General features: G+C 30.8%; 1 protein-coding gene across 3 annotated transcripts in view; it reads right to left on the bottom strand.

Annotated features, from left to right (window-relative positions):
• Positions 1-22,371, bottom strand: part of LOC127706725 (phosphatidylinositol 3-kinase regulatory subunit alpha-like) — a 177,208-nt gene that overhangs the window by 8,671 nt on the left and 146,166 nt on the right. For 2 of the 3 annotated variants that reach the window (XM_052211385.1, XM_052211393.1), the window contains exons 7-14: positions 14,988-15,068; positions 7,784-7,835; positions 6,424-6,540; positions 5,207-5,305; positions 4,621-4,731; positions 4,001-4,078; positions 1,083-1,217; positions 624-822 (exon numbers count right to left, since the gene is read on the bottom strand). In XM_052211385.1, the coding sequence (XP_052067345.1) occupies positions 624-822; positions 1,083-1,217; positions 4,001-4,078; positions 4,621-4,731; positions 5,207-5,305; positions 6,424-6,540; positions 7,784-7,835; positions 14,988-15,068 (872 nt within the window). The remainder of the gene's footprint in view (positions 1-623; positions 823-1,082; positions 1,218-4,000; positions 4,079-4,620; positions 4,732-5,206; positions 5,306-6,423; positions 6,541-7,783; positions 7,836-14,987; positions 15,069-22,371) is intronic. The other variant, XM_052211401.1, reaches the window with a different exon arrangement.

Raw genomic sequence — 22,371 nt, 5'->3', positions numbered from 1 at the left:
ACTTTTAACATTGGAACATGTGACCTGCTTTTATTCTAGTATTAACTTGCTTCAATAATTATCCAATAATAAAACCCATAAACTTTTTACGCATTTATTTACAATGATTTCAAATTAGCTTCCATAAATACATAAATCTGTGAATCTCATAAAATATGAGAGTGTACATTAAGTTCTATCCTTTTAAAAGATAGTATCTTTATACTGATTTTAAAGCTGACTATATTTAAATAGGGTTATATAAATATAATTAAACCAATGAAGCTATATAGCATGAAAATCAGCCCATCTATTTCATATTTCAGTACTTTCAACTTAATATCAAACCACATCTCCTTACTTTTATATTAGGTAAAACATTTTGAACATTTTATCCTTTCATTTATTATATTAAATCAAGACTTGAACAGCACCCATCTCATGTTTCTATTGGGTTAGACGTGCAACCTTTAAATTAGAAATCTGTTGTCATGGATAGTTGAAATTCTGCTACCATTCCAACAGGTTGACATTTTGATTATGGGCTATGCAAATCTGACGAAATGTCAATTGCTATGGAACTTCTCATTTCAACCTACACGACTGACACAAAAACCTTTCTTAGAAATAAATCGATAACTTACATGATTTTCTCCCATGGAGGACGTAATAGTATATGACAAAACACATGTGACAGTTTATCCAGGCCGTCCGAAGTTCCAGATTCATGTTGAATTCTCCAAAGTCGTATAAAATGACCCATGAGAAAATGTAACGTAGACTTGTGCGGTTGTGGTAATTGGGTTGTGAGATCAATTAGGTTTTTAGAGTGTTCTCCACTTTCTGTAATCAAATCAAATAGAATGATTAATACAAAAAAGTCACATGACTTAAAAGCTATTTGTCAATTCAACTCTTTTCTGGTTAATACATGTATATTAAATTTTTTCAAATATGATGTTAACCTTGGAAATATGTTTCCAGTACAAAAAATGTTTACGTTTGTCCAGATATTTGTAGAACTCTGTTATTTTCTATCTATTGATGCTGATGCTGCAAAAGGTGAAATGAACTCTATGATAAGTAATATTATATATACTTACTTGCTGCTGTGATGAAGTTATCATAAAATTCTACCGGGATCACTGGATTGGGTAGTTCCCGTAGATATTTCTTTAAAACCCCGGCCACACAGTGTACATTAAACTGAGACAAATTAACTTGTGATGGCTCTGTAGCTGAAAAAATAACAACAAAAAAACAAATTAAGGAAAAATATTCTTTTAAATATGTTTTTAAAAAAAATACCAATAAATAAATCTGTTTTCCTTCATATCATATAGAACAATATCATCAGCAGTCAGTCACTTGATATTTCATCAAGAATTAAAAAAAAAATAAAGTTATATTTGTTTTAAAGAATAAATACATTATCTCCATTAGTTTCCATACACTGTGTTTAATGATATGAAATGTACAAAGCTTGCAAAGGCCACAGTAATTGATGTGTATGTAATGTGTGCCTGGCATTTACACCAGTACTTGTCAACTATGGGCTATGATTGAGTTAGCTCCCCTACCATGGGCTATACAAACCTAATGACAAAATTTGCATAAAATAATAATATTTGATCAAAATGACCAGAATTACACTTTGATAGGATACATTAATTACTATTTTATTCCAGACACCTGAGACATTTATGTACATGTACTAACTTATGAATAATATAAATAGCTTATTTTTACACAAAAAATAGTTATCTAAGCAAATGATATAGGTTTGAAATGTTTTGTTCACTAATATCATAAGTATTCATTCTTTCCTTGCATACTTTTCAATTTTGAAAAATAAAAATGACGATCATTACAAAAGCATGTAAAAACAGTAGAGTTTTTTTTTCTTGATTTCATAAACATCCAAAAATATCCAAATATCCTGTCGATATTATTAACAGTCTAATTGAACAGTTTTTAATTTACAAACTGAAAAATAATTAATTGACCAATATATTCACTGAAAAAAAAATCTTAAGAGATCTATCATAAAAAGTTCATTTAGGTCTAATAAACTTCATGGAAACTAAGTAAGGATAATGTAATAAGCTGATTAAAATACTCAAGGCTTTTTGTAAATTAGCTTTTATAACATCATCTTGTCTCATAAGAAAGAAATAAATCCTTTATGTATCTATATTTGGTTTAATTAGTACAATTCTTGGCAGTTTCTGTGTAATTACTTAGATTTTGCGGGGAAGTTATTAAATATATATTATTTTTTCCATTTTACAAGTGTACTAGAAATGTTTAACCCTACTATTATAGATCTTTGATAAGATCAATTGTGTTAACTTAAAAAAATAAAGAGGGGGACTAATTTCTGATGATACAGCAATATAAATCTGAGATCAAGAGATTACAATTTAATTATTTAAAATATTCAAATTTTAATGTTTTAACAATAGGATTTCTGTAAACTATTTTTTTTACCAATTTAAAGGGGCACTAGCTACGAAATACATAATAAATATAAAATATGATTTTTTTGGTTCAATCATTAATGAAAGTGAAATAGTGGAATAATAATTCGCTTTTAGCAGCCAGTATGGTTGAATTTTGTCAATATAAGCTAAGAAACATTGATGATGAATTATTCACTTGCAAGTGAATAATTCGACCTTATTGAATCCATATTCATGTGAACTTCAATTTAACCCCGTAGCTAGAGATGGATAACGCATGAATTGTGTGCATGTTTTATTATTTAAAAGAAAAGAATTTCAACATTGAAAGTGAAACAAAGGTAAATCATTTGATTGACTGATTCGATCCTCAAAAAAATCCTTCTTTTACAGGAAAAATTGATGATTAACATATATTTTTAATCTATAAATGAAATTAAATAGACCTCGAAGAATCAAAATGCACAGTTCCACTATCTATTTATATCTATATTTATGTTTATATCGCTTATATGGGCATCAGTGGTCTTCGGGGGAGTTCAACTCGACAATTAATTAGATGGCGTCTAGACTAAAATACACACGAAACGAAGCTACTTATTATCATGCCCATGTCCTGTAAACTGTTTATTTTAGCCTTTTTATAATTTGAATAAATGTTTTACATTTATTTAAAAAAAATTATGAGAATTTGAGTCAAATCAGTGATCATGAATTTGACAGCCAGTGCCCCTTTAAGTAACCTCATTTACCTGGGTCATATACAAAAAATATTTAATTGCCAGATTACAAACTTTAATTTGACAAATTCTTTCTGAAATCATTTCTTAATGAGAGCATATTTATATAGTGTCATTTTACAACTAATTACTTGTGACTTTAATTGTACATTTGAACGATTGGGGAACTTACAACTGTAGCTTGCCATCTACCTTTAAAAAACCTGTCATTAAAGTTGCATTTATTAGTTGCCAAATTTTTTGTGATGTACACAACTTCCTGAATTACAGTTATTAATAAATAATACATCCAAGAGTTCCAAAAAAAGTTATATTTGTTCATCTTCTTCAACCAAGTGACATATTAAATTAAATAAACATAAAACATCAACACTTTTTATGTCACATGTGCTAAGATATAATCTGTTTTTAGAAAGGGCTGCAGAGGGCTATTCCATATAAGTATATATGGGACACAGGGAAGGCACTGAAAAATCACAACCATAGGTGGGTGTTACAGAGAAATGTTTGTAAAATTCTAAAATTCCCTATATTAAAGGTGATGACACCATTTTCAAACTGAATTTCCCGAGTACCATATATGTTTTTATGGAACCGCTCTGGTGTAATAAATTATTTTTCTCAAGGATTTGTATAGTGTCTCACTATACAAATCCTTGTTTTTCTTAACTTAATAAAAATTAACCTTCCAAGACATGAAATTTTTTCGCAAAGAAATAGGAGAAACAAATGCTTATTACGCAAAACATAAAAATTTGACAAATGAGCTAAGCAAAATATGAGTGTATTGGCCTTTGACCTGTCTAGTAAATAACTTACCCATATTCAACTGGACTTTTATAGCATTAACTTCTTCTGACTTGGCATACATTCTATATACACTTAATGCTTCTGTTTCTGAAAGGGAAACAGTGACGTCATGTACTTTAAACTGACAGTGTGTACTCTTAACTGATCTATTTTCAGTGGGCATCAACATCATACTGTTACTTAGGTCTTAAATTATCCTTCCAATCATTTTCAATTAAATACACTAACGTGCCACTTTTTTTAACATTAATATATGAATATTCTATTTTTTAACATTAATATATGAATATTCTGTTTCACTTTTTTATCAACTAAAGTGCCACTATTTTTACATTAATATATGAATATTCTATTTAACTTTTTAATCAACTCAAAAATTTGTGTGGGTCGATTCCTCATAAGATTCTTACATGGGGGCAACAGATGTCAAGCTTTGTTACATATTTCACCTGTTATTTTCATAACAATACACTACTTTGCATTTTGATGTTACGTAATAAAGAAAAACCATTAAAATTAATAGACATTTTCACTTAATTTAACTAACAAAATCAGGTCAACTCAATAACACAAAGAACAGTTCTCTACAGAGGGAATTAAATGGTATGGAAGTATGTATGAATACTTACGATGATTTTCACACCATTTTTCAATCTCCTCTGTACATTTAGAAATGACCCAAGGGGTTTCTGTATTATTTTTTCCTATTTCTTCTGCTAAATCTTCTCCAAATACTGAGTCTATAAATGTAACAAACAGTAATAATAATACCTATGTATAATTACCTCCCCTTTGACCAGTGGTCAAGTCCTTTATCACCAACAAACATACATATAACTATACTATTATTTTTAAAATACAATGCAACGAAGAAAACAATATATTGTCTTTTTACCCTTTTTATTAAAATTGTTTTAAATATATAAATTGAAAATACTTTCTCTAATAATGAGTTTAAGAATAAAATAACACTATTACTTCATATCAAGCTAAAAACAATTCTACCATGCAAATTTTATTCTGATAAAAGTTTTGAAATAAAATCAACTCCTTCTCTGTGTTAAAATAAATTGAGATAATTTTACAAAAGCAAAGATAAATTAGACTGGCTCTCTTGCTACCCACTGGTTCATTGCTATTCTAGTACTGACTTAATAAGAGATAATGCTTAACAAGTGGTGTTTAAAACATGAAGTAAACTGAACATTAACTCACTAATAGTAAAACTGGGTCGTCTTAATCTTTCTATCTTTGGCACGCTGCACTCAGATTGCCTTGATGAAGAACAGTAGCGATGACAGCACATTCCACACTCTGTAAAAATCAAATGCAATTTTCATTAATTATGGCGGTCAAAATTTATAAATGTCATTTTTGGTTAAAAACAAAGAAAGCAATGCATATAAAAACTAATTTAATACTGAGGGTTGATTATTATTTGTAGGATACTGACTTTAGTGGATTGTAGGGTAAAGGTGAACTATAAATCTAAGTGTTCAAGGAAGTGCAAATTTTCTATGTTTGTATGCAGACTTTGGTAAAACCATGAAATAAATATCCACAAACATACAATTTTTCCTCAAACCATGAAAATTGGTATCCACGAAAAATAAATGAATCCACAGTAATATAGTAACTAATGTTTAAACATGGTACGAGTACAAAGTATAAATATATTTATCTAATTCTTAGTATTTTCTCCACATTCGACAGTTGAATTTTAAATTTGATTTTGAAATAAAGTGAAAATTTAACTGTCTTGAGAAGAAAATATCATATAACATTCAGTGGCAGGATGTATGTGTATTGTTTTATTATTACATCATAATTGTGTGGTGTCAGCATTTAACAATTAGTCCGTTCATTTGAGAATTACATGTAAAACATTTTGTAAAAGAACTTTTTGCACTTATGATTGAACAGACACATTACAGTATTTCTATTCCCAGCAAAAGAGAAAAAAAAATTGAACATTGTTATATAACAAAGAAATTTGTCTATAAGTAAACCAAAACCTGCCAAATAAAAAAGCATTTAGTTATAAATCAAGATTTAAAGTAGTACCTGTCAGTTTATTTTGAGATAATGTAGATGTACAGTGAAAAACTGGCATTAGTAATGAAATTAATTATAAGGAATTTAACCGTCTGGAAGGAAATATGATCCTTCTTTTCCTACAACTTAAGCTAAAATTAACATCTTTTTATATCGATAGCATATGGATGACAGATTGTTAATAAAAGAGGTAGGTAAAAATGAGCTTATAATATATAATACATACACCACAAAATTCTTGTTTTGAGCAAATTTTTTTAATTGTCATATTTGTGTGTGTGTGTGTGTTTATTATTTTAATGTTTCTTGATAACAACATAAAACAATAAAAGGTTCCCTAATATTGTATAAAATAATTGAGTTGTACTGGTACCCACCTCTACACTGTAGACCTTGGCTAATTAAACCATAAAGAAACTTATCACATAGGTGACATCTCTGCATGGAAGGGAAACTATATTCAGAAAACCTGTGTTCGGATGCTGCTCCATCTGCTGAAAATAGAATCAAATTCATTAAAATCTACATCAAATTTAATTCAATTAATTCACAAAGGATTAAATACAAACAAACAAGAATGTGAGTTAAGAGTTTAACTCCTCAAGAATTTTTTTTGTACATTGAGTATATGGTGAGGCTTAGAATTTTGTCATGATTCACATCAAAGAGTGTTGAAAAACTTTAGGGCATGAAAATATTGAGTAGGTATTTAGGGAAACCAAGCTTTGTTTTTTTTTACTTTTGCCCTGGTTAAGTGTCACAATGATTATGAGAAAGTATAAGAATATGTACAAGACTGTTGATTTACTGAGACAAACTATTTAATCTAATCATAAAATGAAACACATGTTCAAAATGATTTATGAGAATTTTTTTTTAAAGAAATGCATCAGCTTAAATTATCAAAGACTAAAAACTTCCTGTGTGTTCTCAAGGTAATAACTCAAAACCTTAAAATCTCTTTTTCATAAATTCATTGTATGTATTCTTGACATCTTTCAATATAAGTAAACAAAGGGAATACTTAAACGCAATTAAAAATATTGTTACAATAAAAAAAATGGTACCGTCATTCCCAAATTTTAACAAATTAAACCGCAGAAACCGATTACATGTACATTTCATACATTCTCTTTATAACATGAAATGTGCCGCAAGCTAAAATTGTCCGATAAAATAACCATGCATGAGAAGACAAGATACCTCATAAATGAAAGATTTGGACAAGGAATTAAATACAAATTTTTAGATTCTCTATTTTAAATGCTTTACAATTGTCGTTTTGATTATAGCAATTTTTTTTATGTTGTCTTATCTAATAAATACTAAAAGCATAGTTGATTGCCTACTTTTATATATTTTGAGACTTTTTGTATCTTAAAAGTCTGCTATATTATAAGAACTTCACTTCAAGTTAATGCTATATTAAAGATAAGGGAAATGTTAATCTTATTAGTTTTTGAAAGATTATCTCATGGCAATTTAATCCATTCCAACTTTATATAATTAATGCTATTAATTTGTATCTACATGTATACTATATATATTTCATTTCAATTTTATAGTTAACTTTGTTTCAATGAAGATAAAAATTTAAAAGAAAACATGCAAAAATATTTTTACGCACTTAAGCTTTCCCCTTTCTCGAATATGAATATGAAAATATGAAAATTGGGGATTTTCCCCCACCCCCTTTTTTGAGGATTTATTATGTCAAATTAAAGATATAGTACTTACCTTCCATTTCAACAATCTGACCTGATAATGGGAGTGAAGAAGCATAGGGTCGCTGTGAATAAAAGTCACAAAGATTAGATCCTACATTTTGACAACCACATGTTTGTATGGAAGAAGAAAATTCGTACATTTTCGTTAAATCCCATGAACAGGTCACTGAATTGAACATCAAACAACAAATGCGTTAATATGGTCAAATTCTGCAGAGGCGACATAAAAATTTCTATCCACAAACTTTTCCCAGTTCACAAAATTATGAATTCTTTTAATCTAAAATTCCATTAAAATAAACAGTAAGTGTAATGAAATCCATAAATTTAAATCACTTTTACATATCCATTGTATTTCACTAATAAATTTCTACATATTGCACAGTAATTTAGTTGAGTAAATCCTCGATTGTTAAAACACTTGTGTTCAGTTAGACAGCCCTGTGCTCTACTGAGATAGATTTGTTCCAATGAACACACATTTAGGTCAGGCTAATCAGTCAACCAACCAAATGCTTAACCCAGAAACAAGCTTGGCAAATATCCAAACATTTATAACATCATGTCAGCTTTAATAATGGCTGGCAGGAGGTTTTACCTGTTGAGAAGTAATATGACCACAATGGCCTAGAAAAAATATTGGACATATTGGATTTATGTGTGATATACACCTATACACTGACACACACAATGATGTAGCTGTTAGACAGAAAATTATTGAGGATTTATGTAGGTCAGCAGATAAAAAGAAAATGTGTATAAATAGGCATGTGTCAAATGATATAGATCAATAGGGAGTGAATTATAGATTAACATAAAAAAGACACTCCTTTGTGCAAAAAACATTATGTGTTTATATAATGCACTTGATAATAATATTCTTTATTGCTGATAAGAAGGAAATTTTAAAGTTTAGTCACATAAAAAACCATATCAAATATTTTATCTTGGGATTCATTTCAATTTTTTTTTTTAAATAGAAAAATCAACACTACATGAAAAACAGAGGCAACTTTTGAAGAATAACACACATTTTGACATTGAAAAAAGGGGGGGGGATTTTTTTCCTGATTGATCTTTTTTTATCTTTTTAACTGTTGCTATGCATGTTTTTTTTTTATGTTAAAAAAATATTTTCACTTTTTTACACATTAATTCCTTTTCAAAATCCTCAACCTGTCTGCCAGGTTTACTTTGAATTACTTCCATTTCACAAACAACTATACTGTGTACTAACTTGGCCAAATAAATTATTGAATATATTCAATATAAAACATGAAAATGAAAGAGGACATTAATTAACTTCTAGACTATTAGACTATAGAAAAGCTTTTTCCGTCTCTTTCAGAAGTCCCCCCTGCTGTGATGAACCATGAAATATAAATGGTGGTAATCACATCAATTCGAGGTATGAATAAAAAGGGATGTGAGGTATACATCAATGAGACAGCAACCCAACAACACAGAAAATTAAGACATATAGAGATCAACATAGTCTTCAACAGCACAGGTGCAGTGATAAAAAGTTGAGAATAATTTATTAAAGAGCTGCACCATGGCCGCATGGTACACCCTATAACCTTTTTGCTCATCTTTATGCTTTAAATGAATTTATATGATCAATTAGAAATACTTGGAACAAATAAAATTCTATAACCATCAAAGTGTAAAAAATCTAAAATTTATAAAATCAAAAGGGAGCTTACGTCAATAGATATAAACAATTCTCCCAAATTTCATGAAAATTGGTGAAAGCGTTTTTGAGTTATTGTCCAAAGTATTAACAACAGATGGACGGACAATGGTATACCATATCACGACCCGTAACTGGGCGTATAAAAAAAGTCACATCCTTTTCAAATTAATCAAATGTCACAGAAGCAAGGGTTCGAATCCCACTGAGGGAAGAACAAAAATTTGCTAACGCAAATTTAAAGATCTAACATTGTTGGGTTAAATTTGAGACGAATTATATATGTATATATAAATGAATCCACAGTATATATATATATATTACTGTGGATTCATTTATTTTTGTAAATAACAATTTTCTCTGGAAAGAGGAAACATATATTTTTGTGGACGTTTCATTTCATGGATTTGTATCAGTCTGCATTCAAGCTTACAGAAAATGTGTACTTTGTTGAACAAATAAATTTAGGGTTCATCTATACCCACGAAATCCACAAAAATTGCCGCTGATTGATTAATAATGAATCCACACTCCACAGTATGTGATAGTGTATGTAATGTATGTAGGACATGTTTATAATCATATAACCATTTAATTATCTGTTCATGTCTCAATAACTATATAAAAATAAAATGCTCCGCATGGCGCAGCTTGATACGACCGCAGAGGTCGAACCCTGAACAGTTGGGGCAAGTATGGACACAACATTTAAGCTTGATACAGCTCTGAATTTGGATTGTGATTAAATATTTGACACAGCATAGGTTTCTGACACAGAATGAATGTGGTCTAAGAACTTAAAAATTTTAAAATGGACATTCACCTATTATGGTCCAATATCCAAAATCTAAATACATGGTTAGATTCAGCATATCAAAGATTCCCAAGAATTCAATTTTTGATGAAATCAAACAAAGTTTAATTTTGGATCCTTTTGACCTCAATGTGGACAAAGTTGATAATCGGGCCCAAAAATCAAAAATCTAAATACATGGTTAGATTCAGCATATCAAAGAACCCCACATATTCAATTTTTGTTGAAATCAAACAAAGTTTAATTTTGGACCCCGATTTGGACCAACTTGAAAACTGGGCCCATGATCAAAAATCTAAATACATGTTCAGATTCAGCATATCAAAAAACCCTAAGAATTCAATTTTTGTTAAAATCAAACTTAGTTTAATTTTGGACCCTTTGGACCTTAATGTAGACCAATTTGAAAACGGAACCAAAAATTAAGAATCTAAATACACGGTTAGATTCGGCATATCAAAGAACCCCAATAATTCAATTTTTGATGAAATCAAACAAAGTTTAATTTTGGACCCTTTGGATCTCAATGTGGACCAATTTAAAAACGGGGCCCAAAATCCAAAGATCTAAATACACGGTTAGATTCAGCATATTAAAGAACCTCAATAAATCAAGAATAAAACCCCATTGAAATTGGTCAAGAAATAAGCAATTTATACGAAGTATCTTCTTTTGCACAATACTGTGCAATTGAATATTTCTTGCTATAGCGCAATACTGCACAATTGACAATTTCTTGCTATTGCGCAAGTGTTATTGGATATTTCTTGCTATTGCGCAATACTGTGCAATTGAAGATTTCTTGCTATTGCGCAATACTGTGCAATTGAAGATTTCTTGCTATTGTGCAATACTGTGCAATTGAAAATGTCTTGCTATTGCACAATACTCATTATATAATAATTTACACATCCTGTTTGGTGTGTATCTCCTACCATATCATTATTATTTGCTTTTAAATATAAATCAGAAATAACCAACTTAAAATGGAAAATTTTAAAAGAAAAAAAAAGGAAAAAAAAAACCCCCCCCCCCCCAATTTTTTGAACCCCCTTATGATTCATCACCCCCAAACTCAATCCCAGCCTTCTCTTTGTGGTATGGTACCTTGCAGTACAATTTCGGAGAGATCCATACACTTGAACACAAGTTATTGTCTGGAAACTAGAAAAATGTGTTTTTTGGCCCCTTTTTGGCCCCAAATTCCTAAACGTTTCGGGCAATTACCCCCAAACTTAATTCCAGCTTTCCCTTTGTGATATGAAACCTTGTAGTACAATTTCAGAAATATCCAAACACTAACACACAAGTTATTGTCATGAAACTAGAAAAATGCTTGTTTTTTGCCCCTTTTTTGGCCCCTAATTCCTAAAATTTTGAGGCAATTACCCCCAAAATCAATCCCAGCATTTCCTGTGTGAAATGGAACCTTGTGGTACAATTTCAGAGAGATCCATACACTTGAACACTAGTTATTGTCTGGAAACTAGACAAATGCTTATTTTTGGCCCCTTATTCCTAAACGTTTTGGGCAATTACCCCCAAACTCAATTCCAGCTTTCCCTTTGTGATATGGAACCTTGTAGTACAATTTCAGAAAGATCCATACACTTACACACAAGTTATTGTCATGAAACTAGAAAAATGCTTGTTTTTTGCCCCTTTTTTGGCCCCTAATTCCTAATATTTAGAGGCAATTACCCCCAAAATCAATTCCAGCATTCCCTTTGTGATATGGAACCTTTTGGTACAATGTCAGAGAGATCCATACACTAACACACAAGTTATGTCTTGAAGTTACAAAAATGCTTATTTTTGGTCCCTTTTTGGCCCCTAATTCCTTAACTGTTGGTACCATAACCCCCAAAATCAATCCCAACCTTCCTTTTGTGGTATTGAACCTTATGGTAAAATTTCATAGAGATCCATTCACTTAAACTAAAGTTAGAGTGCGAAAACCAATGTGTCTTCGGACGACGCCGGACGCCGCCGCCGACGACGACGCCAACATCATACCAATATACGACCGCAAAAATTTTTGCAGTCGTATAATAAGGAGATGTGGTATGAGATGAAGTTTAAATGAAGTGGATCTAAGCAATTATAGGCAGCCATATAGCCTTCAACAATGAAAAAAATTCATACCGTTTAGCTGGCTATAAAAGGCCCTGACATGAAAAATATGAAACAATTTAATTGAGAAAACTAACAGCCTAATTTACAACAAAAACAATTTATAAAAAACAAACATGACAGACATGAACCAACGATAACCACTGAACTACAGGCACCATGACCTGGGACAGGCACATTTGAATGTGGCGAGGTTTAACACTTTTGGAGGCACCAACCCTCCCCCTATCCTGGGACAGTGATTGGTCAAAGGGAACAAACACAAGAACAAATTTTACAAAACAATAAACATTTAACAAATACGAGAAACAGTAATAAACAAGCATTCTGAGAGTATTGCATGGCAATACATAGTCCCCTACCTGTAAAAAATTCATTGCATTGGAACAAAATGCTAACTTGATCTTTAACTTGTCATGTTGTAAACTATATAACAAATATCAAGTCAACATTATTATTTAAGTGAATGTTCTAAGTCCAAGTACCATAACTCTGCACAAAATTGTCAGACCGGAACAAAATTCGAACTTGATCTGTAACTTGTCATGATTAAACAATACACCAAATATCAAACCAATATCTTCAAGCACACAAAGAAAAAAAGTGTGGAAAACTGATTTGCAGGCAGACAGACAGATAGACAGACGGACGGACGGACGGAGGGAGTGCAAATCTAAAGTCCCTTAGACTTTGTCGGTAGGGGACTAATTAAAATAAGTTCTCCCAATAGGCCGTTTCAGAATGTAAATCAATCTAAGACAATGGGTAATTTCATTGTTCGTACCCCAAAATGAAAATAACATCATGTCATTGGTTGAGTTTCCATTATTTGGGACATTTTTAACCAATCACAATGTTTTGGTGTACGCTTTTGAAAATATTACCCAGAACACAATAGATTCTGAAATGGAGAATTGCTCATTTTTGTTGGGTTGTTTATATGTTGCGCGACATAACAACCGAATGAAAATGAGGAGCTAGTGCAGAGAACTAATATCAATTAGATTGGAAGAAAATCCATATGCCTTCTACTTTTGTAGGTGGAGGATAAAGATAAAAGAAACAGACAAATTCTTCTGACAGCCCTCTTTTATCAATGGTGAACTATTCTCTGATAAGTATGGTGACATTTTTGTGATTCTATAATTATAGAATATTGACTAGGGTTAAAAATAGGATAACTCCTCTTTATTTCCATATGAAATGGCCTAGTTTGAATGTAATACCACTACAATTAATGTTGGCGCCTAGCAGATCATCAATCTAGTGAAAAACAGACTTGTAATTTAGCAAATTGTCAATCAGTGAGGGGTCATAATTGACTATATGTCAGTCTGACTAAAAATAGAAACTTTAAAGGTAGAGGAGTTTTATTTTAATAAACAGCAGAGATAGAATTAATTTGATATTTTGCCAATAATGATGTATAACAGGACTTGATTTTAGTGTAAGGATACACTCAGAAAAAAAGCACAGTTCAATGTTCTCCATAATATATTCTTGTTACCCAATATTTAATTACAAGCTTGACAGCTTTCATTACTGAATTACTTTGAGGAGAAAAGTAAGTAATATTGGGACAGATGCAGTGTTCTTTCTTATTGAAATATGTAATCCATTAAAACAGATTTTTTCTAATTTTGCATGTATGTAAAATCTTGATGTAGGTATATTAGTGCAATAAAGACTAGTATTCTCACAAGGATCAAAACTGTCCCATTTGGACCTTATTTTACTATAAAATAAATACAATTTGAGGCTCTGGTGGGCAAAGTTCTGGCTTTTATCAGAAAATTGATCAATTTTAGGATGAAATAAAAAAAAAACACATATAATAACAAGTATGCATAAAACTGTCAAAAACACACATTTAAAGTGGATATGGTGATCTATAATTCATGTAATATTTCACACATGTATCCTAAAATTCATATTAAAGGCTCTTGTCCTGAAATTAGTTCTTAAAAAATAAGAAAAAAATATTTCAATATTATCTAGAACCATTAAAGTGAATGAGTATTAATCAACTGTCTAAAATAGGTTGACTTACAATGGACAAAAGTCAGCTGAACATTTTCACTGGTTGTTAGAACAGATTAAAATTACAATTGTCTCTGTTTTTCTGAATTTCCTTATTGATCCCAACCCCTACTATAGTCTTTCTACTTGACACCAAAAGAATAACACAGGTCAAATTAAGACTTCATTGGCTAGGTAGTTTCAGAGGATGAGTCTTTGACAGATGAAGTACAATAGACACCAAACAAGGGCAATCACTCTCAAGTACTTTCTGAATTTAAGACTCAAAGCTTTATTTCCTCAGACACAACAGGGCAAGTGAGCTAAAATTCTTTTAGATCTAACAAGACCTAAGATATTAAGGCCTGAAAGCAGGTTAATGAATACAGCTTAGTTCAGTTTATGTTATAACTGTCATGAGGTCAGCCTTACAGTAAATCTTTGTTTTTCATTGGAAAATGAAGAGGGAAATTTAAGTACAAGATGACTTGTCTGTCTATTCTTTATCTGTTTGAACAAATTATTTAAAAGATGCGAAATAATTGAGATACATACCATGCTTGAATCTCTCCCACATAATTCATCTATACACACCATAAGAGACATCTTGTGAAAGTCATCTTTGATCCCAAGGTCCTGAAGAGAACACAAAATAGAACTTATATAGTCAAATGATAATAAAAAGATTTTGTATTGATATTGTCTACTTTGGTTCTATTTACCTTGTTGATTTTATCTGATTTAGGAATTTTGTGTATGCTTGTCATTAATTTTACAACCTACTCTACAAAAATCGGCTTGGTTATACAGCTTGTTTTACCTCTGTTTGCTATAAGTTCTCTTTCCATTGGGTTCTATGTTCCTTCAACATAACCAGAGATATCTGACCATAAATACTACCATTGTTAGTTACTACAATGCAACCACAGAAATCTGACCACCCTGTCACAGTAAATAACTGACAAAATTCAGGAAAAATATTACCCTCGATTCATGGGAACTGTTAGCTAGCAAAAGGGTTACAGTCAAACTTTTCTAAAACTTGACAGATGAATTCAACACTGACAGTTTTCTGTGAGTCAATACTAAATGCATTTTTTTTTGTGGAAGAAAAATTATAAAGTATTAAGATTATATAATTTGGAACCTAAACCTTTATTACAGAACACATTCAGGTGTAACACTACAGACCTATATAAATCTGACACACGATTTAAAAACCCGTGTACGTGACTAGCCACAGTTCATGAGACAATTTTAACTAACTTCTAGGCTTTATTTGTTTAAATCATTTATTCTCCAATTTGGCACAATATTTATTAAGAATATAAATTCCTGGTTTCTTAAATTCAATAAGCTGATGTAAAATATAAAAATATAGCTTTGTCTGCTCTTTAGAAACAACATAAGAATTATGTCAAAACATTTCCTTGTTTTTTGTGCAATATGATTTCATTAGCAATGATATAAAAGTACTTTTACACCAATCACAACTTATATCGGATAATATATGTTCATCTTTAGGCATTTGACCCTATGCAAACAGTTCCCTGTCTATTTAAATCTACATAGTAAAAGGCCATGAAATGTGAACAATGACCAGGCTAAAGATTTAACTGGCCTTTCAAAGGCCATAAGGATGAACAAAACCTAACACAAAAATAACCCAATGTACAGTATGTCCTACTTATGCTGGTATTATGGATGCAACAGATTTTTATGTCTATGGGGTACCCTGCCATGATTGATAGTAAGCACTATAGGATCCCTTTTCTGGAAAGGTTTTGTCTGCTACAAATATCTAAAAACATCTACCTGTTGTTTAATTAATTCCTAAGAATGGATGATAACTGATTCCATCAAGCTAAGCATCTGTATGAGATGTGATTTTCCCTAATATTATAGAATATGGTGACTTTTGACATATCATTTCCCAGGTTTGAAGGTGACTACATAAAACTATAACTCTTCACTATAATATATGTCCACTTTCATGGAAATATTTTATATAAGCAATTCTAAATTAAGTATGCATTTATTAAGTCAATATTGGATCCTTGTGGTTTAAATCTATTTGAATACTGTAATTAAATGCATAAAAAAATAACAGACAAATTAAAAATCAACCATTTGGAAAATTTCAATGGTTAGAAAAAAGGCCAGTCAGTTAGAGCCTAAGTATTGATTAAAATATATTCTGATAAAATATTACAAGTAATTAAGGCACCACATTGATGTTCCATTCAAAATATATCTAAATAGAGATAGACAGTCCAGGACTCCAGGTAGAAAAGATCTCCTTTGGAGAAATATTATAAGATCACACAGTTAGAAGGGGAGACAATACTTGGGAAAAGACAAAACAACAGTTCACAGAAACACAAAAACCATCCAAAAACTGACCGACAAAATGTGGTGTAAAGAAAATATTGATGATTATGAAAAATACATTACCATTAAATCATCTGTTATTAACTAAGCCAGGATTTTTGAAATGAGAAAAACAGAACATATTTCTTTATGGTACACAAACACTCATTTTTCTGGATTCACTTTCATTAAAAAAGATAAATATACAAAAAAAAAAATGCCCTTTTGTGAATTCTCAGGAATACAAAGAGCCAAACATATATGGAAAGCCAAAGATGTGCAAATTTGTGTAGGAATAACAACAATTTATCAAGAAACAACACAAGAATCATAATACCTTATAAGGTATCAACTCAACACTGAATTAAAAATTAAAAAAAAGGTATTTAGCGGTTTGGTTACTATTCTTAACTAGAGGCTTCCCTGAGGAGCCTAAATCACTCACCCGGATTCATTTTGCAAAAGATAGTAAACTGTTGACACAGAGATATGTCTCGCCTGTCTGCATAAAATTCAGAAAAACACAATCTGAGGGACAGCAACATTGCTAATTAATTCAAAGTCACAGGACCATGAACTTGTGGGTAGGGCCTTGAAATGGTCAACAAATTGAGATGTACAGACAGTAATGTAACTTTATAGAAAATATTGTTGTCTATTGTAATTAGTTCCTATCAAACTAACTTAAGCAGAAAACCTAACATTGAAAATTGCTAATTAATTCAAAGTCACTGGACATTATGACCTAGGGGGCAGGGAGTGGAAATAGTCGTCAAACTGATACGTACTGATAGTAATGCAACTTTATAGAAAATATCATTGATCTATCACAAGTAGTTCTTATCAAACTAACTTAAGCAGAAAACTTAACAAATGTTGACGACGATGACAACGTTGCCGGAAAAGCAATTACCTACGTGACGGGATTGCCTTCCTCGACTTTCATTGCATGCAAGACACAAAAACAGGCTTTACTTCAGAATCCATGAATTATGGGTAAGAACCTTTGATATGATACCTGACTTTTCATCTGGACCAATTTAAGTAACAACATTGGTTAGTACCTACTCAGGAAAATTTCTAGCTATATGTTTTTGTTTTAATTAATTTTTCTTGGGAAGATAAGCAAAATGTAATTTCCAATAGGGCTTCGATGTAAACCTCTGATGTTGGCCATTTTGATAATCAGATCAGCATCAAAGTATTGACACTTATAAAGGACATTCACAGGAACATATTTGGCATGTTTCGTCTCAATTTGTTCAACAGTTCTCCAGAAGAAGTTAACCTAAGATCAGGAAATCAGAAATTAGAAAAGGCCACAACAGCTAAGTTTGTTTACAAATCGGCACCAAAGGTTACAACACCTGGAAGAGGCCTTGTATGGAACATCTCTGCCAAGTTTGGTTTCATTTGATTCAGTGGTTGTCAAGAAAAAGATTAAAATGTAAGTTAATTAACAGACAACAGATGAAGGGCCAGAAACAGATTATTTTAAGACACCAAGTAATAGCAAAAGTTCACCTAATTTTTTCAGTGTCCTTTTAGAAACATGCCACTAAGTTCCGGTAGTATGTTAATCACAGGATGAGAAAATGAGGGGAAAAAAAAGAGAAAATATAATGACATGACAGTTTTCCTCATTAATCCAACCTTTAACGGTGACATGTTACATATGGTTAATAAAATTCATCATTAAAACCTTTAGGTCATTTAAAACACATGCAATAAAAACATTATAAATTAAATGTCACTTTCAATGCATTGTGATAAAATGCATCTGTTCTTTAAGTTTTTGTCTGTTAAGTGGAAAACTTAGTAAAAGTGCCGAGTTTTCATATTTATCTTTTATTTTTTCAGTTTTTATGTAAATTATTCTTGAGCTCACAAGCACTGTATTATTTTACTGTAACTAAAATCTAATTCCAAATCTTTAGACAACAAAACAGTGGTTTACAACCCTTGTCCCCAATTCTATTCTGTGGCAAGACTGTTTAAAATTATCTTATACTCTTCTTAAAAGAGCAGATAAGTGAAAATAAAATTCAAATCTGAATAACTTGAATCATACTAATAAATGTTCTAAATCAGAGAAATGAAAGAAATTATCTGAATACCAGATCACTTCAAAACTTTGAAATTTAAGGTTCAAACTCCCTCAGGTGACGTTGGCCTTTGTAGGTGGATTTGGCTTATCATTTTAGATCCCTTTTGGTAAAGCTCCTCACAAGTATTGAAGTATTTATACATGTGACTTTTGTCACTCGGCTTTCAAAGTTTTGGATTTGATCAGTCAGGATGAAGTTTGATATGGAAAAGCAGCTAGGACACACCAAATTTATAAAGTGATATTCTCATTGTATTACAAATGTTTTAGAACTGTCCTAAATAAAACTGGTACAATTTAAAATCTGTTATGTTTATTGAAAACTGTAAAAGGCAATTTGGTGTTGAACAATAAGTGAGCACTTATGTCTGACTGTAATCTCCAAAAGTAAGTAAGTAAGTAAATTTGATTTAGTCAGTGGACATGATATGTACAAATTAACACAGTAAACATAATTGCTTTCTTTGAAATATGATAGTTGAATTTCAGATACTTATACTACTGTAGTACTTGACAATGAAGATTATATCAATTCTTTATAAAAAAATGTTACACAACAATAAAACATGCATTTAAATGCAGATCAGGTACACCAATGATGAAATAGATTACCCAGGACCAATCTTTCCTCCTGTCAACTTTTAACACCTTTTGTCTTGTCACCTGTTCCTTATTAATGTTTCATCTCAAGTCCTATTCAACATTTGGTGTCTTTAAAAACCATAATTATTTTTTTCTTCAAATCGTCAACCAAGTGCATTGAAATAGTAGAAAACCCCAATTAAAAGTCATTAGTTGATCTTGTGTGTTCTAATTACCACACAAAAGCTGTACTCAATGACATATTGGATCTACCAAGATTATGATAATTAATTTAAAACAAAAGACCAATCTTCTCAGAACTAACTTTTATGATAAAATCTATTTGTTCTTTCAAAGCTGATTTAACAATATCTGTAATGTGCCAGCAAGTCTCAAATCATTGGATTTTGACCTCATTCTATACAAAGGTACTGATCCCCTTTAACAAAAGGGACATAAATATAATACATGTTACTATATTTGAGCTTCTACTTAAGAAGATTTTTAATCCTATTGTATGGAAGACAATCAATTGAACCTATTCTGATTACAAAACGTTCTATATATACTATGTAAAGAACTTAGATTCACCTCTGTCATGTAAGATATACATGAAAAAAGAGACACTTCTGCTGAATAGCAAAATCACTTTGATCTTTTTTTTTCAGAAGCAATTGAAACGAAATATTTCTTGTTCAAATTCAAATAGTAGAAACTAATGAATATATTGAACAAATTCATTAGTCCATATAAACTAATTGATTTTAAGTCCATGTAAACTAATTTATTAGCAGGTACCCACTATCAACAATAGGACAAGTTCAGTCTTTACCATGAAATTTTGAAGCCACAGGACCAGACACTTATTTTCATGAAAATTTTGTATAATTTCTTGTATCAGAAATTCTTACAGGTTGCATAGTAAATTTACATGCCTGGGCTGGTGGGACAGTGGCCAAGCCTGAAGACTTGGTAATGATGTAACTGCACCATCACTATATCAAAAGTAATGTAGACACTGTAAAGTTCAAACAGATATTTTTGTTCAAGATAAACAAGTTTAACCCACCTAGGTCCAAGCCAAATTAAGTGTACCAGTAGAAATTAAGTACGATCTCTTTCCCCTCTGAAGTTTTAAATATACCTATATGAAGAAATTTTTCAGTTTTTCACCAATGATTTAGGTATCAAATACATGTAAAAATGTATAAAATTGTTGAATTTCAATCCTGGAAGTGTTATACTAGTATTGTCTTTTAAAACAACAAGTCCCAATACTTTTTAGTTCTTTATGATTTGTTTCAGTTTATTTTTATGCTACTTAACTTTCAATTGAATTTTCAAAAGTAATTTGCCCATGCTACAACAATGATTCCTATTTAAGTCAGCTTGTCCGTGTCTCAGGGACAGTGCCTTGTTTTTTTTTTTTATATATTTTTTCTATTTAATATTATTATATTCCTTAGCTTTTCTTCTCTGGTGCAGATAAGTCAGCCTTACACTGAAGGTGACATGTTTTTTGATAATTTGGTTGCATGTTTTATCATTCTCTGTGACCAACGACTGAATGTTTTTTTCATGTTTCTCTAGTACTCCTTCTATCTGGTATGATTAATGTTATAAAACTAGGCCCTAGTTCTTGGTTATAAAGTATGCTCATTTAAACAGATGTGATATTAATTAATTATTCTGTGGTAATATGATGTAATCTAAACTGCTCCTTTACAATTTGAATTATGGATATTAATATTCTTTAAAAAATGCAAATTTTGTAACAAGTGACCGATTACTTCTTTTAAATATGTCAGCTGTACAGGAAAACCTTTTTCTTTTTTGCAGCATGTAAGTTATATTTAAAAAAAAACAAAAGGCCAATTCATGATCACATGTTCATTTTGCAATAAAAAACTTTTCTCCAAATAAAATTCAAAATACAACCTACCTTTTTCCCAAATTCAAAAAAAATGTAAAGACATCCTTCCATAAACATTTGAAAGTTAAATTTCAATAGTACTGGTAACCTAGTAACATACCAATATACAGAAAAAGTTCCAATCTCCATTGTTCTATTGTTTCAGAAAAATACATATTCTTTTTTCCAAGCCTTGAACCCCAGTTGACATTCTATTTATAAATAATTTTTATTCAATATTTTACAGTACTAATTAATTCTCCTATAATTGTTATACTATTTTTTTCTATAAAAGATCATTAAATTATTTTTTTTTGACACCCATGATAAATTTTCCCATGAATTAAATTATTTCTTTTTTATCGAAAATCATTCGGTCATCGGGTTAATAATGTTGAATATGCCAAAAAACCTAATGATATTATCTATTGATAACATATTTAACAGTAGTTATTAAAGCAGTGATTGACAAAGAAGATAAAAGCTCTGGAACAACCCACATAACCAAAAAATACTTGAAAGAAAAAAATGATGACCATGGACAAAGCCATTGACAGCTTTGCTTTGTACCACATAAGAATATGTCCCTTAATTATCTTTTTTCTCTCATGGCAGGAGTTCATCGCGTGGCCATCAGGTCAATTGCATTTCAAGGCTTTTTTTTAAAACATTCCATAGTCAATTATCTTTTTATCGATCAGTAATTACTGAATGTAAAAGTACTGAAAGACAAAAGACTACTAGCCATGGGTTGCTGGTTCACTATGGAAACAGCTTTACGTCTGCTGTTAATGATGACCTCGGACACATGCCAAAAATATACTTGCTTTTTCAGAAATATGAAACATGAAAGAGAAAGAATGTAATTTAAAATAGAAAAGTTACAACATGTTAGAGCAGAGCTGAGGTCACAGTCAGTTCATCCTTAAACCATTCACTATCTATTAATGAGAGCTATCAACTTCACA

Source organism: Mytilus californianus, unplaced genomic scaffold (genome assembly GCF_021869535.1).
Source record: "Mytilus californianus isolate M0D057914Y unplaced genomic scaffold, xbMytCali1.0.p SCAF_1, whole genome shotgun sequence".
Classification (NCBI taxonomy): Eukaryota; Metazoa; Mollusca; class Bivalvia; order Mytilida; family Mytilidae; genus Mytilus; species Mytilus californianus.
This window is presented reverse-complemented; position numbering and strand designations above follow the sequence as displayed.